At 48.9% G+C, this 22,409-nt stretch overlaps 2 protein-coding genes across 2 annotated transcripts in view; one reads left to right on the forward strand and one right to left on the reverse strand.

Moving 5' to 3' along the window:
* The window catches only part of ABCC2 (ATP binding cassette subfamily C member 2), a 529,482-nt gene that overhangs the window by 189,966 nt on the left and 317,107 nt on the right, over nucleotides 1-22,409 (forward strand). The window lies entirely within an intron of this gene.
* Nucleotides 1-22,409, reverse strand: part of ENTPD1 (ectonucleoside triphosphate diphosphohydrolase 1) — a 76,651-nt gene that overhangs the window by 13,095 nt on the left and 41,147 nt on the right. The window contains exons 2-3 of the mRNA XM_050958834.1: nucleotides 9,678-9,805; nucleotides 8,023-8,140 (exon numbers count right to left, since the gene is read on the reverse strand). Of these exons, the coding sequence (XP_050814791.1) occupies nucleotides 8,023-8,140; nucleotides 9,678-9,805 (246 nt within the window). The remainder of the gene's footprint in view (nucleotides 1-8,022; nucleotides 8,141-9,677; nucleotides 9,806-22,409) is intronic.

The raw sequence follows: 22,409 nt of genomic DNA on the forward strand, positions 1-22,409 counted from the left end.
CGCACTGGAGTCTGTTTTTGAAGTTTTTTTGTTGAAGAATTGCCACTTTTAAGTCTGTTATTGAGTGACCAGAGAGGTTGAAGTGTTCTCGTGCTGGTTTTTGAATGTTATAATTCCTGATGTCAGATTTGTGTCCATTTATTCTTTTGCGCAGAGACTGTCCGGTTATTGGGCATTGCTGGCACATGATGGCATATATCACACTGGTAGATGTGCAGGTGAACGAGCCCCTGATGGTGTGACTGATGTGATTAGGCTCTATGATGGTGTCCCGTGAATAGATATGCGGACAGAGATGGCACCGGGGTTTGTTGCAGGGTTTGGTTCCTGGGTTACTGTTTTTGTTGTGTGGTGTGTAGTTGCTGGGGAGTATTTGCTTCAGGTTTGGGGGCTGTCTGTAAGTGAGGACTGGCCTGTCCCCCAAGGTCTGTGAGAGTGAGGGATCGTCCTTCAGGATAGGTTGTAGATCCTTGATGATGCGCTGGAGAGGTTTTAGTTGGGGGCTGTAGGTGATGGCTAGTGGCATTCCATCACCTACAGCCCACCTTCTTGTTAACTCTTTGAAATGGGCCACCCTCATTACCACTACAAAAGTGATTTTTCCTCCCTTGGTATTCTACTGTTAATTGAATTGTCTCGTTAGACTGAGCCTCCACGTGGTATGGCAACTCCCATCTTTTCATGTGTTATGTGTATATACTTGCTACTGTATTTTCCACTCCAAGCATCTGATGAAGTGGGTTCTTGCCCGCGAAAGCTTATGCCCAAATACATGTGTTAGTTTCTAAGGTGCCACAAGGACTCCTCATTGTTTTTGCAGATACATACTAACACGGTTACCACTCTGAAACCTGGAAAAAAACAGTTACTTTCTCATAACTGTTGTTCTTCGAGATATGTTGTTCACATCCATTCCAATCAGGTGTGCATGCATTGTGTGCATGGTTGTCAGAATGGTTTTCCCTTAGCAGCTCCCGTCGGGTCGGCTGTGGAGCCCCCGGGAGTGACACCTTCATGGCACTCAATATATGACCCTGCCGACCTGATCCCCTTTCAGTTCCTTCTTGCCAGCTAACAACACATCTCAAAGAACAACAGTTTTTCTTCTTCGAGTGCCTGTTCACATTGATTTCAATCAGGTGACTCCCAAGCTCTCCCCCGGACGTGGGGTCAGAGTTAAGGAATTGCCGATTGGAGCACTGCTCTGCCAAATGCTGCATCATCTCTGGAATGCTGGGTGATAGCATAGTGAGTGGTACACGTATGCACCGATGATCAGGTTGCTGCTCTGCAGATTTCCTGAATGGGGATCTGGGCCAGGAAAGCTGTTGACGAAGCTTGTGCCCTTCTGGAGTGTGCCGTAACAGCTGGGGCTGGGACCTTAGCCAGCTCATAGCATGTGTGGATGCAGTCCCTGATCCAGGAAGAAATGCATTGGGAAGAGACTGGGAGCCCTTTCATCTGGTCTGCCACCACAACGAACAACTGGTTTGATCTCCTGAAAGGTTTAGTGTGCTAGATGTAGAATGCTAGTGCACGCTGGACATCTAGTGAGTGAAGCCTCTGCTCCTATGCACTGGTATGAGGCTTGGGATAGAAGACTGGTAGAAAAATGTCTTGGCTAGTATGAAATTGGGACACCACCTTGGGAAGGAAGGCTGGGTGAGGCCTGAGTTGCACCTTGTCCTTGTGGAAGACCATGTACGATGGGTCAGAGGTTAGCACTTTTACCTTGGACACCCTCCTAGCTGATGCGATGGCAACCAGGAATGCCACCTTCCACCACAAATACAGAAGGAAGTAAGTCACCAATGGCTTGAAATGGGGGACCCCATTAGTCTGAAGAGGACCAGATTGAGGTCCCATGCAGGCACAGATCTTCGAGTCTGTGGATATAAACTTTCCAGGCCCTTGAGGAAACAGCCTACCATAGGGTTAGCGAACACGGAATGCCCCAACTGTCCTGGGTGGAAGGCAGATATAGCAGTGAGGTGTAACCTGATGGATGACCCTGCTAGGCCCTGTTGTTTCAGGTGCAGGAGGTAATCCAGAATGAGTGGTATGGGCGCCTGGAGTGGAAGTGCGTGATGCTGGGCACATCAACATGTGAACCTCTTTCACTTAGCTAGATAAGTGGCTCTGGTGGATGGTTTCCTGCTGCCAAGCAGAACCTGCCTTATTGATTCCAAGCACAGGAGCTCCATTGGGTTTAACCATGAAACTTCCATGCTGTGAGATGGAGGGACTGGAGGTCTGGGTGGTGAAGGTGATTGTGGTCCTGGGTGATGAGATCTGGGTAAAGCAGTAGCAGGATCAGAGTGTCAATGGACAGCTCCAGAAGCGCGGTGTACCAATGTTGGCGTGGCCATGCTGGGGCCAACAGAATTATTTCTGCCTTGTCTCTGCGGATCGTGAGCAGTACCTTGTATATGAGTGGGACCGGTGGAAAGGCATACGCGAGGCAGTGCCCCCAGGGTAGCATGAATACGTCCGAGATCAAGCCCAGGCTGTGTTTCTGGAAGGAGCAGAATGTTGGGCACTTTCTGTTGCTCCGTGTGGCAAACAGATCTACCTGGGGAAAACCCCACCTTTGGAAGATGGAATGTATGACATCCGCAATGAGTGGTCTATCCGTCCGGAACGACCTGCTGAGGTGATCCGCTAGTTCATTCTGCGCTCCCAGGAGATGTGAATGGAGTGGGCTATGCACAATTCCCATAGCTGAAGGGCTTCCTGACATGGGGGGAGGAATGGACTCCGTCCTCTTTGTCGATGTAAAACATGGCAGAGGTGATTAGGGGGCTGGAGCACATGACTTATGAGGAGCGGCTGAGGGAACTGGGATTGTTTAGTCTGCAGAAGAGAAGAATGAGGGGGGATTTGATAGCTGCTTTCAATTACCTGAAAGGGGGTTCCAAAGAGGATGGATCTAGACTGTTCTCAGTGGTACCTGATGACAGAACAAGGAGTAATGGTTTCAAGTTGTAGTGGGGGAGGTTTAGGTTGGATATTAAGAAAACCTTTTTCACTAGGAAAGTGGTGAAGCACTGGAATGGGTTCTCTAGGGAGGTGGTGGAATCTCCTTCCTTAGAGGTTTTTAAGGTCAGGCTTGACAAAGCCCTGGCTGGGATGATTTAGTTGGGAATTGGTCCGCTTTGAGCAGGGGGTTGGACTAGATGACCTCCTGAGGGCCTTTCCAACCCTGATATTCTATGATTCTATGGCTTGGAACCGGGTCTCTGGCAGCAGTGCCCTTGCCTGTACCAAGTCCAGCACTGCCCTGGTGAATTCTATTCTTTGGGTCGGTGATAAGGTTGACTTGTTCATGTTGAAGAAGAGTCCCAGTCTCCTGAAAGTGAATCTGATTAATTGGACTTGAGATACTACCTGCTCCCTGGCACGCCCCCGTATTAACCAGTCGTCGAGGCAGGGATATACCTGCACCTGCCTCCTGCGGAGGAAGGCTGCTACGACTGTCATACACTTGGTGAACAGTCAAGGAGACGTTGATAGACAGAATGGGAGGACCATGAAAGGATAATGTTTGTGGTTGACCACAAACCATAGGCACCGTCTGTGCGCAGGCCGAATGGCTATTTGAAAGTATGTGTCTTTCATGTCAAGGGTGCCATACCAGCCTCCCGGATCCAGGGAAGGGATTATCGTGCTCAGGGAGACCATGTGGAACTTCAACTTCACCATGAACTGGTTGAGTGCTCTCACATCTAAAATAGGTCTGAGACCCACCTTTGCCTTGGAGATTAGGCAATTATAGGACTAGAATCCCCTGTCCCTTAGCTCCCAAGGAACCTCTTCCACTGCCCGTATGGTGAGGAGCAATTGCACCTCCAGGATAAGGAGTTGCTTGTGAAGAGGGATGGGGAAGGGGGGTGGGAAGGAGAGGAGGAGCAGAATTGGAGCGAATATCCCACCTCTACTGTGCGAAGGACCCAGTGGTCTGATGTTGTTTGGGACCCAGCACGGTAGAAGTGGGATAGATGATTCATAAAACAAGGGGAAGGATCCAGTGCCATGGCGGGTGTGTCATCCTCGGGAGTTCCTTCAAAAGACCTGCTTAGAGCCCGAGGAAGGTTTGGTCGGGCCCTGGCCCTGACCTGATGTGGGGTGTGATGGTCTGCGCCTGCCATTCCTACCCCTCTGTCTACAGAAGTCTTGTCTGGGTAGAGGAGGGTAGGAGCGCTGCTGTTGAGGCTGGAGTTTGAAGTGTTTACGCTGGGTAGCAGGGGTGTGCACACTCAGAGCCTTTATGGTCGCCTGGGAGTCCTTCAGGCCATGCATCTTGGAGTCTTTCTGCTCTGAGAAAAAACGGTTACTTACCTCTCGTAACTGTTGTTCTTCGAGATGCGTTGCTCATGTGCGTGCGCTGCGTTCATGATCATTGGAAGGTTTTTCCCCTAACGGTACCCGTCAGGTCGGCTGTTGAGACCCCTGGAGTGGCGCCTTCATGGTGGTGTATATAGGTCCCTGCCGACCTGCCACCTGCTCAGTTCCTTCTTGCCGGAACACTCCGATGGAGGGCATGTGGGTGGGATTTGGAATAGATATGAGCAACACATCTCAAAGAACAACAGTTACTAGAGGTAGAGAACAGTTTTTTCTTCTTTGAGTGCTTGCTCATGTGCGTTCCAATAGGTGACTTCCAAGCAGTTTCCCTGGGGAAGGGGTCGGATTTCACCTGGTTGCTGAGAGCAGGACTGCCCTACCAAAGGCTGCATCGCCTCTCGCCTGCTGGGTAATGGTGTAGTGCGATGTGAAGGTGTGGATGGAAGATCACACTGCTGCCTTGTATATTTCCTGGATAGGGACCTGTGCCAGGAACACTGCGGACGACACTCGTGTTCTCATGGAGTGCGCCGTAAGCGGAGGGGTTGGAAGTTTTGCCAGGTCGTAGCAAGTCCTGATACAGGACGTGATCCACGATGAAACGTGCTGAGATGAGATCAGGAGCACTCTCATCCTTTCTGCGATTGCAATAAAGACCTGCGATGACTTATGAAATGGCTTTGTGTGCTCAGTGTAGAATGCTAGGGCACTCCTGACATCCAGGGAATGGAACATGCGTTCTTTGTTACTTGCATAGGCTTAGGGAAGAACACAGGTAAAAATACATCTTGGTTCACATGAAACTGGGAGACTACCTTTGGCAGAATCGCAGGGTTAGGGTGTAGCTGCACCTTGTCTTTATAAAAGACTGTAAAGGAGGGCTTGGAAGTCAGCACTCTGAGCTTAGATACCCTTCTGGCCAAGGTTATGGCCACCAGAAAGGCCAGCTTCCAGGAAAGGTAGGACAGAGGGCAGGTCGCCATGGGATTGAAAGCAGGCCCCATGAGCATGGACAGGACCAGGTTGAGGTCCCACTGGGGAATGGGCCATCGTACCTGAGGATAACGTCTGTCCACGCCTTGGAGAAACCAGCCCACTATGGGATTGCCAAAGACTGACCTACCAGTTGCCCCCGGGTGGAAGGCTGAAATGGCAGCCAGGTGTACCCTAAGAGATGGCTCCAGTATAACTGACGGCGCAGGTTTAAAATGTATATAATGCCTTTTGTCTGACAAAAAAAAAATTCCCTGGAACCTAACCCCCCTATTTACATTAATTCTTATGGGGAAATTGGATTCGCTTAACATCGTTTCGCTTAAAGTCGCATTTTTCAGGAACATAACTACAATGTTAATGAGGAGTTACTGTACCGACACCTCACCTTCTGCCTGATCCAGCACAGACATCATCTTTCACCAGCTACCATGTTGGTATTTATATACCCCATTAATGACATTTACAATCTCTTAAAACCAATAAACTTCAAATAGCAATTTAAAAAAAAACAACAAAAATAAACGGACGTAACATCCTCTGCTCCCATCAGGGAAATGCCTGGACTTTCCCTGTTCAGGCTCAGGTTCTTTGCACTATCAGAACAGAAAATACAAGAATAAAGGGCCCACCACTCCACATACTCTGATACTTACTCCTGAATGCACTCCTAGCTTGGCTGCTTCAACTGATCTCACCTACTACTGGTGCTCTCATGTCTAATGAAGTATTGCTCACCAGCGTTTTCCAGCCAGGCAGGCTCTGATCCCTTTTTATGAGACAAGCAACCTGTCAGCTTATTGCCTAGGAGAAGGCTGCAGGGTGTCTCTTGCTGTCTTTACTTATATCAGAACCATCCTTTGTTCTTTTTCATAAACAGGTCACCCTCTGCTGATTGTTTTTCCTGTGACTGCCCTTTCTTGTCAACTTTGCAATCTTCTAATCAGCATCTGACTCCATACTCATATGTTGTGAGACACAATGACCAGACAGGAGACAAATGTCTGCTATCTCCTGCTTCAAAGGAATCTGTTTAAGGCCTGTCATCTCATGGTTACCTGCCTTAACTCCAAGGGTATGAGAACATAATTTCCAGTATAGATACAAAACTCTTTAAATATTATCCGAATATACATTTCAAAGAGATTATGATGACCAGGGGGCTCTGGCTCTTGACAGAGATCTTACATGTCATTCTTTGGTTACCTTAATATGCATCTCACCCAGGGGATTCCTGTAAAACCCTATGCACCCCCGGTGCCTTATGCCAGCTGGCACCAAGAACCAGCTTGATTTAGGGGCAGGTGACCCAGGCGAGCACTTGGGATGTCAGGTGTGAGGGATGCCAGGCTCGGAGTGCTGTTTTTGTTGTTAGCAACAAAAGGGAAAATAGAGTGTTTGAAGTAAAATGTTTCAGGTATTCTGTCTGTGGATTCATTTTTCACTAACCTCCTAGAATGTTCTGGATCTTTGTATAATCTTGTGGAACCTTCCAGACTTTCTGAGAACTACATTTTCTTCGAACCTCCTAGAATGATGTCAGCCATGCCCGCACGGATAGCTAAGGGGCAGGGCATCACCAGTCAGTGAGATATAAGAATGAACTGAAGTGAAGTGCAAACCCAGCTGTGACATTGTGAACCTTGTTTTATTGTGTAACAGTAAAAAATAAGGTATTCAAAAGTTTAACAAATCGGCAGGTTGGGGGGTGCGCAGCAAAGATGCTCCTCGCCTGGAGCACATTTGGTCTAGGGCCAGCCCTGCCAAGAGCTTCCTTCCACACAAAGGCCCATTAACATGATGACTTTAAGAAAGTATTGCCAATCTGAATATGATCTGGGTGTCTGGGTCTATATGGTTATTTAATAGCTCATTTGGCCACTTATGTTTAAGAACTAATCAAGGAATACAGACTACAGACACACCAGCTGCCATGATGAACTGGAGTTATGTTTATATGCAGATAATGTGGTGCTTCTCTTATAGAGCATATCAGACTGTTCAACTGTATGGAGAATAAGGTAGATGTGATCAGAGATGCACTGTGTATTGACCAGTCCTGGATGTACTTGACACAGGAGTTCCAGTCAGTAAAACTGGGTGACTTCTCAGTAGCCTGCTGGGATTTCTTCTGGAATCCCCAGAGGTCACTTCTGCAGCAGAGATTTTTTTCTATGGCACTGCAATTTGATTGAGGATATTTTATCTGTTTTGCAAGGTTATAGAAAGCTCTGGCTAGTAGGTGTCTAACGGGATGGTGGTGTTTGCACCTCTCCGTTAGCTGGTGCTGACTCTGCTGCAAAAGTTAGTTGAATTCTGCTCACTCACTGCAGCAGACGGCATTTTACCCCACCAGGCTATGAGGGAAATGGAAGTGGATCTCTGGTAGACAGGATCTAGAATGGGGATGGAGCAGTCCTGAGGGCAGAATCTAGGCGTAGCCCACACTGAGGAGACGGTAAAAGCTTAGTTTTGTGTCATTTTACTGTTGATTTCTGCATTAACAAAATCAGACAGGAGAGGCAAGTTGGCCTCTACACAGGTGAGGAGTGATTTAGGGCAGGTTGGAAGCTGTACCAGTTGACAAGCATTACATTATTTTCACCGTCCCCCCCTCCTCCTGCACTCTCTGTTCATCACCTCATTGCCCTCCTGTTCCCCCCTTCCTCCTCCCTCGTGGCTTACCTTCTACTTTACACACTTCCACCTGGTGCACCACCCCAGTGTCATTCTCCTTCTCCGCTGGCCACTCATACACGTACAAGTTAGTGTGAGACGAACCAGCATCCAGCACAATCCCGTACTGTGGATAAAACAAACCAGTTATCTCTGGACCAATGCACGGGACACTGTGAATAGTAGTAAGTGGGGCCAGACAGTGGGACAAGAGCACTCTTCACTTACAGGGAGCACTAGTAAGTGTAGCTACAGCAGAGGTGATGCTAGCCCATTGGGGGCTCTGAGCAGGAATATCCACCCCCACAATACTGAAACAAGCAAGTTCTTATAATAAAAGCGAATAGGGGACCCCCCTTGAGCTGCTCAGAGCCCTAAGCAATTGTTTAGTCTGCTTATGCCTAGTGCCAGGGTTGTCTGTCAACGTGTGTGTGTGTTTTTCAGCGTGCTGTCCAGCTCCGCACAGACACCTGGTTAGCAGACCTCGAGTACAGCCCACTCATTCAACAGACTTTCAACTTACTCATAAAGAAAGACCACAGGCACGGTTCAGTGACACAGGCACTTGGCCAGGTTTATTGCCAAGACACAGTTCGAGCACCCTGCCTCGGTGGTTACCAGTACACCAACATGAGTGCCTTATGGCAAGGAACAGTTCAGTCAGCAGCAGGAATTTCTGCTGTCCCCTTGGCCGAACAAAGAGTTAAGGCAAAGTACCCTGACACTTACAGGCTATGACAAACAGGAATATACCACCTTATGTGTTTCATGATATTTTTTTGTTACCTCCCCTTGTTCCTGACATCTTGGACAAAACCTCCCCATTCATTATTCTGTCAAACCATCTTATCTTGTGCTAGATGGGGATGGATCTGCACTAGCTGGAATATACTTATGTCAATATCTAGTGCATTGTACACTAGCAACAACTTTGCCAAGGTCATGTACTGGGCAGTGAACTTGTGAGCATCTGCTTTAATCCATGCCCTGACTTTGGTTCACAGACTCTGGTTCAGGCCTCAGATCTTGCCCCAGGCCCAGTGCTCCAGGCTTTCTCTATGACAGCTGGCTCTGAGCTGCATGCACTGAGCATCAGTAGAGACACTGCTGGTATTGGGTGCCCCCAGGAATGGAGCAGATCACTGGAGCACCAATGAAAAAAAATTAGTCAGTGCTCAGCACCCACCAGCAGCAAGCTCCCCACTGGAGCCTCCTGTCCGTCTGTGGTCCCATCAATCAACTCCTTCCCCTCCATCCCAGTGCCTCCTGACTGCTCCGATCAGCTGTTCTGCGGTGTGCAGGAGGTGCTGGGGAAAAGGGGGGACGAACTGCGTGGGAAGAGGTGGGGTGGGAAGTTGAGCATCCTTGGAGGCCCAGAGGAAGCTGGCACCTGTGAAAGGGAGTTTGAATTTGGAAGCTATAGTGTCACAAATGGAACTAACCGATGGGTTAGTGCAGATTAACCTATGAAGACCACCAGAAATGGGCTTGTTTTTACAGGGAAATTGGGAAGAGAAAATGCTTGAGGTTCAGGAAGATAACAGACGGAATTAGCAAGGCCCAAAAGATGGTGGGTGAAACATATGAAAATTCAGGGGTGTCTTGGAACTACCTATGCCCCACCCAGTTATGCTGTTTCTCTTGTAATGGCCCCTTCACAGTACCTTAATATTCTTTGGGAGTGGCTTGTTCTGACTCACTGCCATCGCGACTAAGGCAATAGCAGCCAAAGCAAAGAGGAACCCCAGGATGAGCAGGGCCTTTCTAGGCCAGGATGTCCTTGGTTTGGTACCTGTGACCGGCAAAGCAGAGTGGATGTTAGGAACCATGCCAAGAACTCAGAGCAGCAGCCACAGCTATTGCAGGTGATGGGACAGTCAGCACTGTTCCTTCTCTCTGCCACAGCATAGGATGTCTGACTGGTCTGCCCAGGGAGAGCCATGGCAGGATCTGGCATGTACAGTCGAGAACGTGACTGCAAGGCCACATCAGCCAAATGTGGATTCTAACAAAATGCAGGGGTAGCAGCAACAGGCTCAGGTAGCCCCTTCAAACCTGTTCTTCACAACATACATTAACACAAACTTGCATGTAATTTAACAGTACGCACAAAGACATACAATACAGAAAGCTGCGGCTCCCATGGCAACCACTACTTGGGCTCATTGTGAGCTGTATATGCAGCCTTCCTGCCTCTGTATGGAGTGGGGGGTCTCAACACTCCCAAGTGAAGCCTCTTCTGAAATCACCACTCACCCCAGCCCATGCCAGCTCCAGTCACTTCCTGCCCCCATAGTCACCTTCCCCACATCCCCGCCCCATCTCGGCTCCAGTCAACTTCCCCCTGCTCCACCCCACATCGTCACTATCCCCCCCCCCCAGCCCCATCCCAGCTCCACTCACCTTCCTCCCCAACCCCCATCCCAGCTCCTCTCACCTTCCTCCCATCACCCATCGTCACCTTCCCCCCTCACCCCTTTCCGGCTCCAGTCACCTCCCCCCCCATCGTCACCTTCCCTCTGCCCCATCCACCATCCCAGCTCCAGTCACCTTCCCCCCAGCCCAATCACCTTCCCTCTGCCCCACACCACATCCCAGCTCCACTCATCTTCCTCCCCATCATCACCTTCCCCCCCCGACCTCCCATCCCATCTCCTCTCACCTTCCCCCCTACCGCCCATCCCATCTCCTCTCACCCTCCCCCCACCGCCCATCCCCCATCCCACCTCCAGTCACCTTCCTCCCATCACCCATCGTCACCTTCCCCCCCTCGCCCCATCCTGGATCCAGGTCACCTTCCCTTCCCAACCCTCATCGTCACCTCTTGCCCTGGCCCCATCAAAGCTCCATTCACCTTCCATTGTCATCTTCCCCCCTCAGACCTCCACCGGCTCCAGTCACCCTCCCCTCCACCCCATCCCATCTCCAGTCACCTTCCCCCTCCACCCCATCTCCCACACTGGATCCAGTCATTCCCTCCCTCAACTCTATCTGGGTTCCAGTCATCTTCCCCCACTGCCCTCTGTCCCATTTCTATGGCTGTATCCAGTCACCTTCTAATATCCCATTCCATCCCATCTTGTCTCCTTTGTAGGTGGATATAGAACAACATTAAATCAAAGTGAGCTCCTTTCTGCAGCTCTACCTGGCCCTGTCTCCTCCTACCCCCATCAGCCCCTTCTCCCCTCCCAGCCCTTTCTTCTCCTTGGAGTACCTGACTGAGGAGCATCCTGGCTCTGCCACCAGATCCCAGTCAAGTTGGTCCTGCTTGTGGCTTGTGACGCTCTCCCAGAGGTGGCTATAGGTTCCTAGCAACCCTCCTCTTGTGGGTGGAGCAGCCCCTGTGGAGGTAAAGGCTGCTGGGCTTCCCCTCAGTAGCTATTTCTCCATTGTAGGGAAACACCTCTTTGCCACAGCTAGAAACAGCTGTACAGGAGAAGCCAGGATGCTCACGTGAGCAGCAAGTGCTCTGCTGACCCAGTCTGAGCTGCCCTGGGGCACCTTATTCACTTAAATTCTTGAATACTGTACAGTGCCCTGCAAACACCACTCAGCCCTGTACTGGTATGAGGCAGTGCTGCACCCACTGCTGCCCACGTGACTCAGACACTCGGGCTTTCCCCAGAGCATACAGTCGATTTGGGAACCCTAATGATACAGGTTGGTGTAAACTCATGACCCATGTCAACTCAGTAACCCCACAGTGCCGGAGATCTGCTCTTTCACCCTGCACTTCCAGCATAAGTGAAACAGCGTCATATGTGGTCACAGCTAGTACATCATTGCCCCCTCCCGAACCCAATGTTGGAATCCAGCCCAGCTGGACAGGCATCAAGCACCCCACCCCAGAGACTGGAGCCCAGCCCAGATGTTCAGGCATCCCTGCCTTTGCTTCTAATTTTGGTCTCTGTTTTTGCAGGGTCTCCTGCTGGCCCAGTTCAGCCGTTGGGTCAAGTCCCAGAACAAAACAGGATCCAATGGCTTTTCTGGTTCCAAGTTAGTTATCAGCGAGAATGATGCTGGCCGGGCTGATGAGTGATTCTGCCACGAGGACCTCACTGCATTCAGAGAAATGAGCCAGAACAGAGAAGTCACTGACATGGGAACTGGCCAGGGAAAGCAGGACTGTTCCCCTCAGTTTATAGGCCAAGAACTCAGGGAAGATAAGAGAGCCCCGTCAAATAGTCAAATATCATGAATACCTGAAATCCCTGATCAGCAGGGGATCTTGCTCCGGTTGCAAGGCCCCCTGCCCAGCTCACAGCTACTTTCCCACTAAATATTGAGGGAAAGACAAACAGGTCATGTCTCAAGCAAACCAGAAAACCAGCTGTAAACAAAGGCACCTTGTATGTGACACAGAAACAGTACGCTAGTGGCTCGGGAACAATGTTCCTGCACTTTTGAGTGCTATTGTCCTCACAAAAACAAAGAGTCCTTGTGGCACCTTAGAGACTATCACATTTATTTAGGCATAAGCTTTTGCGGGCTAAAACCCACTTCATCAGATGCATGGAGTGAAAAATACAGCAAGCAGTATATATGGAGATATATCTATCTCATAGAACTGGAAGGGACCCTGAAACGTCATCGAGTCCAGCCTCCTGCCTTCACAGCAGGACCAAGTACTGTCCCTGACAGATTTTTGCCCCAGATCTCTAAATGGCCCCCTCAAGGACTGAACTCACAATCTTGGGTTTAGGAGGCCAATGTGCAAACCACTCTGTGTGTACACACACACACCCCACAGCACATGAAAAGATGGGAGTTGCCTTACCACGTGGGGGGTCAGTGCTAATGAGGCCAATGCAATCAAGGTGGCCGTCACCCATTTCCAACCATTGACAAGAAGGGGTGAATATCAAGACAGGGAAAAGTGCTTTTTGTAGTGACTCATCCACTCCTAGTCTTCTGAACTTAAAAAAGTCAGGATTACACCCCGGTAAAGAAATGTCCTGCTATGGGCCAACCTGGCTTAGTCTGCACCAGGACTTGCTTTTAAGAGTGGTCTCAGGCCTTGAGCTTGTAGTAGGTGCTAACCATGAAGGTGCAGAGGGAGGAGGAACTCACCTGTTTACAGGTGCCAGCATTTCCCAGACAATGACCTGACAGGCTGTTCTAAGTCCCATACTCAGCTACTATTTAAAAGGGGAGCTCTGCCAATACTGAAAGAGACTTCACCTGAGTGGGTGGCAGGTACCTGGAATCAATCTCTGCTTCTGCAATTCAGCTCAACCATCCAATAACCCAATCGGGTATTGTGGGGAGGTATAGTGTGAACCTCTCTCCACTCACCACGAATTACAGGATCTTTGTGCAGGATACAACACACACAAAACTCTAATTAACATGTAATGCTTTCCTGCATGAGTCCACATTTAAGAGCTGATTTTTGCTCTTAGACCTGAATGCCAGTTGCCAAGGCACAAGGGGACACATCCTGGCTCATGCTATGGGCCCCGTGCACTCCTGTGGTGATGAACAGAGTCTGTAAAACTGGCGTAACCAGCCAAATGATGAGTCTCTAGTGTGCGGGAAACCTTGGAGGGTGAAGAGCAGGTGTAACTAGGTGCAGGTCTACATTTAAACACTACAGCGGCATAGCGCTTCAGTGAAGATACTCTACACTGACGGGGGAGTTTCTCCCATTGGCGTAGTTAATTCACTTCCATGAGAGGCGGTAGCTATGGCAAAGGGAGAAGCCCTCCTGTTGCCATAGTGCTGTCGACACCTGGAGTTAGGTCGGTATAACTGTGTCATTCAGGAGTTTGGATTTCACACCCCTGAACAGCATAGTCAAACTGACGTAAGTTTGTAGCGTAGACATGGCCTAGCTCTTTCCCACACTCTCTTGAAACCTCCAAAATGGTGAAGGAGGGTGTAGGCTGGAAGAGATGGAATAGCCCGAAGAGCTAAGGCACTTAAGCAGTCCTTGCTGGCTGTCACCAGCGGGCTCAAATTAGGCTGATGCCCTGCTTAAAGCGAGGCTATTCTAACTTTTGGGGTTGCTGAAACAAGCCCTAGGCAGTCCTAGGATTGAGGGGATGTAAGAGAGGTGCACAGCCATATAAGCGCCCTCATGTTCTGGGCCAGGTACTGCTCAGCTAAGTCCAAGGATTGGGCCAAAGACCTGTGTTTCAGTTCAGATGCCCTCCACTGGAAAATTGTCACACTAACAATTACCAGCACAGCTCTGAATGAACATATCTGCATTGGTATGGCAGAAGAGATGCTACCCCTTTCTCTGCATGCTCACATCAAGTGGGCCCTAGCTATCAAGGGAGTCACAGCTAGCAATAATTAGTCATGTTTTATTAAGAAAAACAGCACACCTAATTGTTAAGACAGGAAACCCCTGGAAATCAAACAATCTGGTGCCCAAGAGTCTTGGGGTAATGCTAGGGAATGAGGAAGGTGTTCCTGTGAACCCCGCCTAGCGACTGGGAGTTCATGGAGCTCCTCACTAGCATACACAAGAGGAGCTGCTTACTGATGGCCCAGTGGACCCCTTGTTGTCGATTGGGCAGCAACAGAAGGGTTGGGAGCTTATCAAGTGGCTTCCTTCTATAGGGTGGGAAGTACTTGCGGCTGCCTGTGCAGTTACTGTGGCCTGCAGGATGTTATGTATTCTTGGAGTTCCTAAACCCTATCTGATTAGGTGAGAAATATCTAAAGGCTGAGAACTCATTGACTGTGACCTGCCCAGAAAGGCAGCCAAGCAGATATGAAGCCTAGCAGCCTAGGAATGTTCCACGTTGCTAAGGGTTATCTTCCATTACATCTCTAAAGCAATGAGTAGGGATTTACCTGCTCTGCTGCCACACTCATTGGTGAGAACACAGGAGTCAGTCTACGAAATTCCTCAGCAAGGAGTCATTGCAACAGCTCAGAGTCCATGTAGTTCCTGCAGCCTATCCACTGGCACAGCTAAGGCTGACCAAATGGACAGAGACATATGGAGCCTAATTCTGACCAGGTGTCTATGGGTGAACACTGTAAGTCAATGGAGAGTACATCCAGGGACGGACCTAGGCACCAACAAACCAAGCAGCTGCTTGGGGCAGCCCATTTGCAGGGGCAGCAGCTAGCAGGGATCAAGCCTGGGAGCTGAGAACCAACAGCAGGCCCTGGGAGCTGTAGTTCCTTCGTTAGCTCCCTGCCTACAGAGCCAGCCCTGGAGCAGGGAAAGAACTACATTTCCCAGCATTCCCTTGGCCACTACCAACAGGAAGGTGGGGAGGCAGTGTGGTAGCTGAAACCTCATGCTGCAGATTGAGCTCACTGCTAGAGCAGGATGGCACTGTGAATGGGGAACAGATGTGCCCAAGGAGTAGACAGCTTTGGCCCAGATATCCCCTTCAGAAGACATCCCCAGACCGGCTTAGGGTTACTGGTGTGATCTCACCTTGCAGCCCCCAAAGAAGGAATTGAGTGGACTAAATGGACAGTGCCCCTCTCTGTCTGAAGCCTAGCGAGGGAGGTTATGTGGATCCCACTAGAATTTAAAATGAAAAGTAAGGGAGGGGAGGCTCTACTGGACCTGGGCAGCTTTAGATACAGTACCAGGCACTTAGGAGGATTTCCACTTCTGAGCCATGGAAGCAGAAATTGTCTTTTCCTTTCCAGATTTAGCTAGTATTCAGAAAGGGAATCTAGCACCTGCCTTCCAGATTTGAACACCTCAAAATTCAGGAGTGCTCAAGTTCAGTTTGGGCAGCTGTTACTTCATTTCTCCCAAATCAAATATACTGATCCACTGTAACCTGCTGTAGAAAAAGTAGATAAAATTGAGCAAGAAATGCTTCCCAGTGGTTTTTAGGACTGGAATTGCTATTTTCTACAGCCATGCCTTCTTCCTTTTTTTTTTTTTTTTTTAAGTTGTTTAAAAGGAAGACAGTGATATTGCATTGGCAAATTCCCCATAGAAACAAAGAGCGGAACAAAAGAATAATAAAGGCACCTCAACTTTTCCTCAATTGTGGAGGACAGTCTTATAATATGCATCCAGATATCCTCCAATCACACAAGCTGAAAATTGTTCCACTTTACTGCAGTTCTGTAACCATAAGGGAACCAATCCTGTCTGTGTTCTGTGCACATTCAAAATTTGTGCTGAATGACTTTCCCTGGGAGCAAGTCACCAGTGACCCAGGGCTGGGGCAGAAGGAGAGTGCAGGTGGGGGAGGGGGAGGAAGGTCCCAGGGCTGGGGCGGCAGGGGGTGCGGGTGGAGGGGGCAGAGCCCAGGGCTGGGGCGGCAGGGGGGTGCGGGAAGGGGGAGGCCCAGAGCTGGGTCAGCAGGGGGTGCAGGTGAGGGGGGAGAGCCCAGGGTTGGGGCAGCAGGGGGATGCGGGGGGGGGAGCACAGGGCTGGTGTGGGAGGTGCGGGTGGGGGGCAGCCAAATTTTATTTTGCTTGGGGCGGCAAAAAAACCTAGAGCCGACCCTGAGTAAATCAAGTCTGGATTTGGCCCACTGAGTCTGCAAACATTTACTAAGGTTCATGGTGTTCCACAGTGTATTGCCTGAGGTAGAGGAAGATGCCAGCTGCTGAAAAATCAGTGCCTCTAATCCATCATGGGGGCGCACAGGGGGCAGTCACATTATCCTCCTGTGACAGACAGAAGTGGGAGTATGTAGAACCTGCATCGGCTTCTGAAGTGCCTCAGTCAAAATACACCAGGAACTTGCCTTGCCTCAAACTCCCTGTGATCAAAACCTGCAGATTCCAAGTTCATAAATACACTCAATTCTCAAATGAACCCAAACTCCTTCATTTGTCAGCTACCTCTGGAAGTCTGCTTTACCCCAGCTATAATCCCCAAACCTGTCCCCCTGACTCTCTCTCTCTCTCTCTCATATCTGCCTCCTTTCTTTCCTTCAAACATGCTGTCGTCTCCCACATCTTAAAAAAATCTTTCTGGGACCCCTCCTGACTTCCTGAATAGATTCTTCAGCAAAAATGGTCAGCAGTGAAATAGTTAATTTAAAAAATGTAGTCGTCATTGTGTTTCAGAGGCAACACCTACAGAGCTGAATAGGACATTTCACACCTCGCAGAACTATAGTCTCTGGCTCCTTGTAAATTCAAGATCACATCACTGAACTACTTTACTAGCTATTGTAGCAACTAAAGCCCAAAACTATGAGTTATTGCTATTTAGGAATTGCCCAGGTATCAAGGCCTTTTTTAAAAGACAGAACAGAGGGCTGAGAGAACAAAAACTCAAGATCTAGTGGCTAGATTTCTTCTATAAGTCTGAAGAAATTCCGTGTTGCTACAGCCTTTTGCAAGACAGTGAAGCTAAAGAAATTTGACTTCCCCTTTTACCTGTCTATGAGTGAAAGAATTAAAAATCCTATTAATTTATCAAACATCAGTGTTATATGTGCCAGATACAGAATGAGGAACTTTAAACTGGACATTTCAGCAGCTAGCAGTGTTGATGGAGAAACTGCAACTTGAGCAAGTATAACTGCAAAACTGGCCAAGGGATGCACCAGAAAAGAGCCTGTGGAAAGCAACTTGCAGAGATAAGTTAGTGTCTGGAGCAAGCCAGCCCAAGGTATTCCCAAGATGGTTCTACAAACAGCTATGGCCTAACTTTTCTTATACAAGCTTGTGTGACAAGATGTGTTGCACAAAAGAGACTAGAAATTTCTGGTCCCAGTTGCAAGAATTCAAAAGCTGATGTCTCTTTCCTGACTGGATGATGAGAGGACTACTCTCCTTCTGGCTGGACATTTGGAAGCTTTGGAAGAAGTATGGATCACCATCTGATAGGTCCACGACAGCACCTCCAAGAAAAGGAACCAGCTTGGGCCACCCAGCAGATATAGGATAAAATAGCCTGTCTGCTTCAGCATATCACTCCCTGAAAGCTGAAGAAGCCTGGAAGACAGTAGTCTGAGGTCCTGGGCTGGCTACCTGGGAGTCCTCCTGGTGACATCAGGTACCAGTCTCAGGCAGGCGCCTGTAACTGGTCTCCTTCTATTTTCCAGCAGTTCAGGATGTCCATCAGCTCACTGGGAAAAGACTATCGTTATGTCTGTGTTTGAAGTGTCAACTTCTGCTCTGAACAATAACTGAGATGAAAGCTGATTGCTGAGCAAAGAGCTGGTGCTAAGTAACACACAATCTGTCTCTTGGCCTAAATCAGTCTGCTGACCACTTCCTGAAACGGAATGCCTAATTAGTGAGGAAGTGGACATGCTTTGGTATGTTTTTTAGAGATTGCCACAGAGTTACAGTGTGCATTCTTGTTTTGTGACAGGTTCCAGTCAAGACTTAGGGTAACCAGGTGTCCGGTTTTCAACCGGAACACCAGGTCAAAAAGATACCCTGGCAGTTCTGGTCAGCACCACCGACTGGGCCGTTAGAAGTCCAGTTAGCGGTGCCGCAGTGCTAAGGCAGGTTAGTCCCTACTTGTCCTGGCTGGCACCATTCTGCACTCCGAAAGCGGCCAGTAGGTCCGGCTTCTAGGCGGGAGGGGTGGCATGGGGCTCCATGCGCTGCCCCCGCCCCGGGCATCAGTTCCACACTCCCATTGGCTGGGGGAACCGGCCATTGGGAGCTGGGGGGGGCGGTGCCTGCAGGCGAGAGCGGCACATGGAGCCTCCTGCCCCCCCCCCCCCCCCCCCCCGCCTAGGACCCAGACCTGCTCGTTGCTTCCATGGCGCATGAACTGTGGTGGCAGCCAGGACAGACAGGCGCCTGCCTTAGCCCTGCTGACTGGGAGCCACCCGAGGTAAGCCTGAGCCCCAACCCCCTGCCCTAGCCCTGAGCCTCTTCCTGCACCCCAAACCCCTCATCCCCAGCCCCACTGCAGAGCCTGCACCCCCAGCTTGAAGCCCTCACCACCCCTCCACCCCAACCTGCTGCCCCAGCCCAGAGCCTCCTCCCACACCCTGAACCCCTCATCCCCAGTCCCACCCCCACCCCAGAGCCCTCACCCCTCCTGCACTCCAAACCCCTGCCTCAACCCACAGCCCTCTCCTGCACTCCAAATCCCTCAGGCATCCCCTCCAGCCTGAAGCCCCCTCCTGCACCCCAAACCCCTCATCCCCAGCCCCAACCCAGAGCCCCCCCCACACCCAACCCCCTGCCTCAACCCACAACCCCCTCCCACACTCTGAATCCCTTGGCCTCACCCCCCAGCCTGGAGCCCCTTCCTGCACCCCAGACCCCTCATCCCCAGCCCCACTCCAGAGCCTGCACCCCCAGTTATAGCCCTCACCCCCTCCCGCACCCCAGCCCCCTGCCCCAGCCAAGTGAAAGTGAGTGAGGGTGGGGGAGAGCAAGCCACCAAGGGGGGGGAATGTACTGAGCGGGGGGCAGCACCTCAGGGAAGGGGCAGGGCTGGGTGCACAGTTCTGTGCAATTAGAAAGTTTGCAACTCTATCAAGACTGCTGTAAAGTAGCTTTAAAACTGAACAAGTTCCTGTTGCTAACTAGGATTATAAACACTACACTATAGACTGTCTCCTACCGTTAATGGTTTCATACTGTCCTTAAGTTCTCGGTGTATATTGACATAAAATGAGACCGAGTGTGCAAGCTTTTTGTACTGGGCCCTGTCTCTACCGAGACAAGGTAGGGGAGGTAGTATCTCTGACTGGGCCAATTTCTGTTGGTGAGAGAGACAAGACTCTGCAAGCTGGAAAGCTTGTCTCTCTCATCAACCGAAGTTGGTCCAGTCAAAGATATTACCTCACCCGTCTGATCTCTCTAATATCCTGGGGCCAATATGGCTCCACCAACACTCAGTCTAGAGGATCTGTAAGAAATGGAGGAGTTTATTTTAGGTAGTTAGGAGTGTTAGATAGACATTGGGCGAATATCATTCTGTGAGAAATACGTTACAAAGGACTAACTGTTATAGATAAGGGAAGGAGACCTTGGTGAATTGGCATGTAAGTAACTGACCAAATTGTCTTGTAATCTAGTTTTGAATTGTTTTTCCTCAGCTGGAGTTAATAATAAATTAGCACAAGTGAGGCCCTATTCCAGGGACTCTTAGTCAAAAATCTAAACAAAATCACCTTCCCAAGCTAGTAATTGAGTATAAATGTTATTTTCTATTGTGATCGTGTGATTTCATTCTGAAAAAACTTGAATGATTATAAATCGACCAACTTTCTAGTCTGTTTGCACCAAATCATAGTCCACTACTATTTTTGTGGTATTACATTCTTCCGTACTATTAGTTGCTGTGGTTAAGGATAATCAATAAAACTTAACACAACTAATTTCAACTCTCAAGTCTTTTTCTTTCAAAATTAAAAGAACCCTCTAGGATAAGTATAAAATTAAAGTGATCTTAAATTTGGTTAAGGAAATAGATCTGCGTTGTAAAGAAAGGCCCTGAGTAGCAAGTAGAAGGAAGGCCTTGAAAATAATGAGTTGCCAGGACAGAAGGAATGAAGTAGGGAGGACATCTTGTTCAAAGAATAACTAATGAGATAAAGGAAAGTTTCTAAAAAGAAGTCTCTGGCTGATGGGGGTGACTGTAGATTTTATATAAGAGAAAAGCAATCTCTCTTATAAGGAGCTAGCATGGCCCTTCCGAACCCCACACACTAGTGTTGTAGCCTGTGTGAGCCCAGAGAAACTGGGGGGCAGCAAGGAGGGAGGAAAGGCCTTGGGGAGAAAAGTGGTTGCAAATCTTATCTGGATTAAGACTGGAAATACGGTTGAACTGTCTCCAATTTCGTTTTCATCTGAAGTCAGTGCTCAGCCATGACATCACTTGTTTGTTAAAGTGAATAAAAAGTAAACTCTTAGAGGGTCCATTGCTAACACCTGCCTGCCCATGTTGGAACCGACCAGGATGGTCTAAGGACCCCTGGGTTTAGCCTGTTTGTAAGTATCGTGGATCAAATGCTTATAAATGTTTTGTTACTGTTTGGAGGTAGTATATTGCTTATTAGTTAGGCTTTTTAGGCATGTTTAGAGCAAATGTATGAATACCATTTTGCCTTCTTGATTTAATAAAGGAATTTCTAGTTAAATTGATGTTTGGTAACTTCCCATATCAATCTTAATAATTTCAAATATTATTAATCCAACAAACACTAAGACCCTTGGTGCAGGTAATCAGCTAAGCAGTTGCTTAACTAAGATTGGTTTATACTCAAGCTTTCTTACAATGTTTGGGAGATTTTATTCACAACTATAGGGGCCACATTGATTTAAAAATATTCTGTAAGTTCAAATTCTGGAGCATGATTCTGCAACAGGTTTTATGGCTGTGAAACAGAACAGTACATGGGGCTCTGTCCTTAGATTTAATCTCACTGGAGCAGGGACTGTGCTTGTAAATGTGTCACAAATGTGTTTTAACACAGCCAAATGCAGTACATCTAGAAACTAAGATTGCAGGTTATTCCTACAGCAGAGGTTCTCAAACTGTGGTTTGTGGACCACCAGTGGTCTGCGAGCTCCATTCAGGTGGTCCGCAGATAGTTCCCTCTAAGGTGCATGCCTGGGTGGCCGCACATGAGAGAATGAAGGGCCACCCACCTAATTAGTGGAGTCACGGAGGCGTGGCTCCACTAATTGGGTGCCTGGACCATGGAGAAAATGCACATGTAAAGTGAGGTTATAGCCTTGGGGGGAATAGGGGGTAGGTGGGAGTGGCAGTGGGGTAAGAAGAGGGGATGGAAGGAATTTGGGATGTGCAGGGCTGTGGCGGCCAGAGAAAAAGGTGACTTTCCCCAGCTCCAGGGCTGCGGCTGCCAGAGAGAGACTCCTCTCCTTCCCAGCCTCAGCTCTGCGATTGCTGTGGTGGGGGAGAGAGGGCACATCTATCGCATTAGAAAGGTAACACTACTGATATTAAAATATGAGTTGTGTGCTTTTATTTGTAGAACAAAAAAAGTTTATTATTATTAGGGCTTTTTATATAGCAGTTTTATCCAAAGTGCTTTACAACAGTTAGCTAACAGTACAAACAACATTTAGAAAGATCATTAAGTGGTCCACTGAGACCCTCAGCAATTTTCAAGTGGTCCACGAAAGAAAAAGTTTAAGAACCACTGTCCTACAGGTTGGGTGCCTGTGTCTTGGAAAGCAATGACTCAGAGGGTATGTCTGCACTACAGGATTATTCCGATTTTACATAAACCGGTTTTGTAAAACAGATTGTATAAAGCTGAGCGCACGCGGCCACACAAAGCACAATAATTCGGCGGTGTGCGTCCTTGTTCCGAGGCTAGCGTCGATTTCTGGAGCGTTGCACTGTGGGTAGCTATCTCGTAGCTATCCCATAGTTCCCACAGTCTCCCCCTCCCATTGCAATTTTGGGTTGAGATCCCAGTGCATGATGGTGCAAAAACAGTGTACGGGTGATTCTGGGTAAATGTCATCACTCATTCCTTCCTCCGTGAAAGCAACGGCAG

This window comes from Gopherus flavomarginatus, chromosome 6 (genome assembly GCF_025201925.1).
Source record: "Gopherus flavomarginatus isolate rGopFla2 chromosome 6, rGopFla2.mat.asm, whole genome shotgun sequence".
Classification (NCBI taxonomy): domain Eukaryota; kingdom Metazoa; phylum Chordata; order Testudines; family Testudinidae; genus Gopherus; species Gopherus flavomarginatus.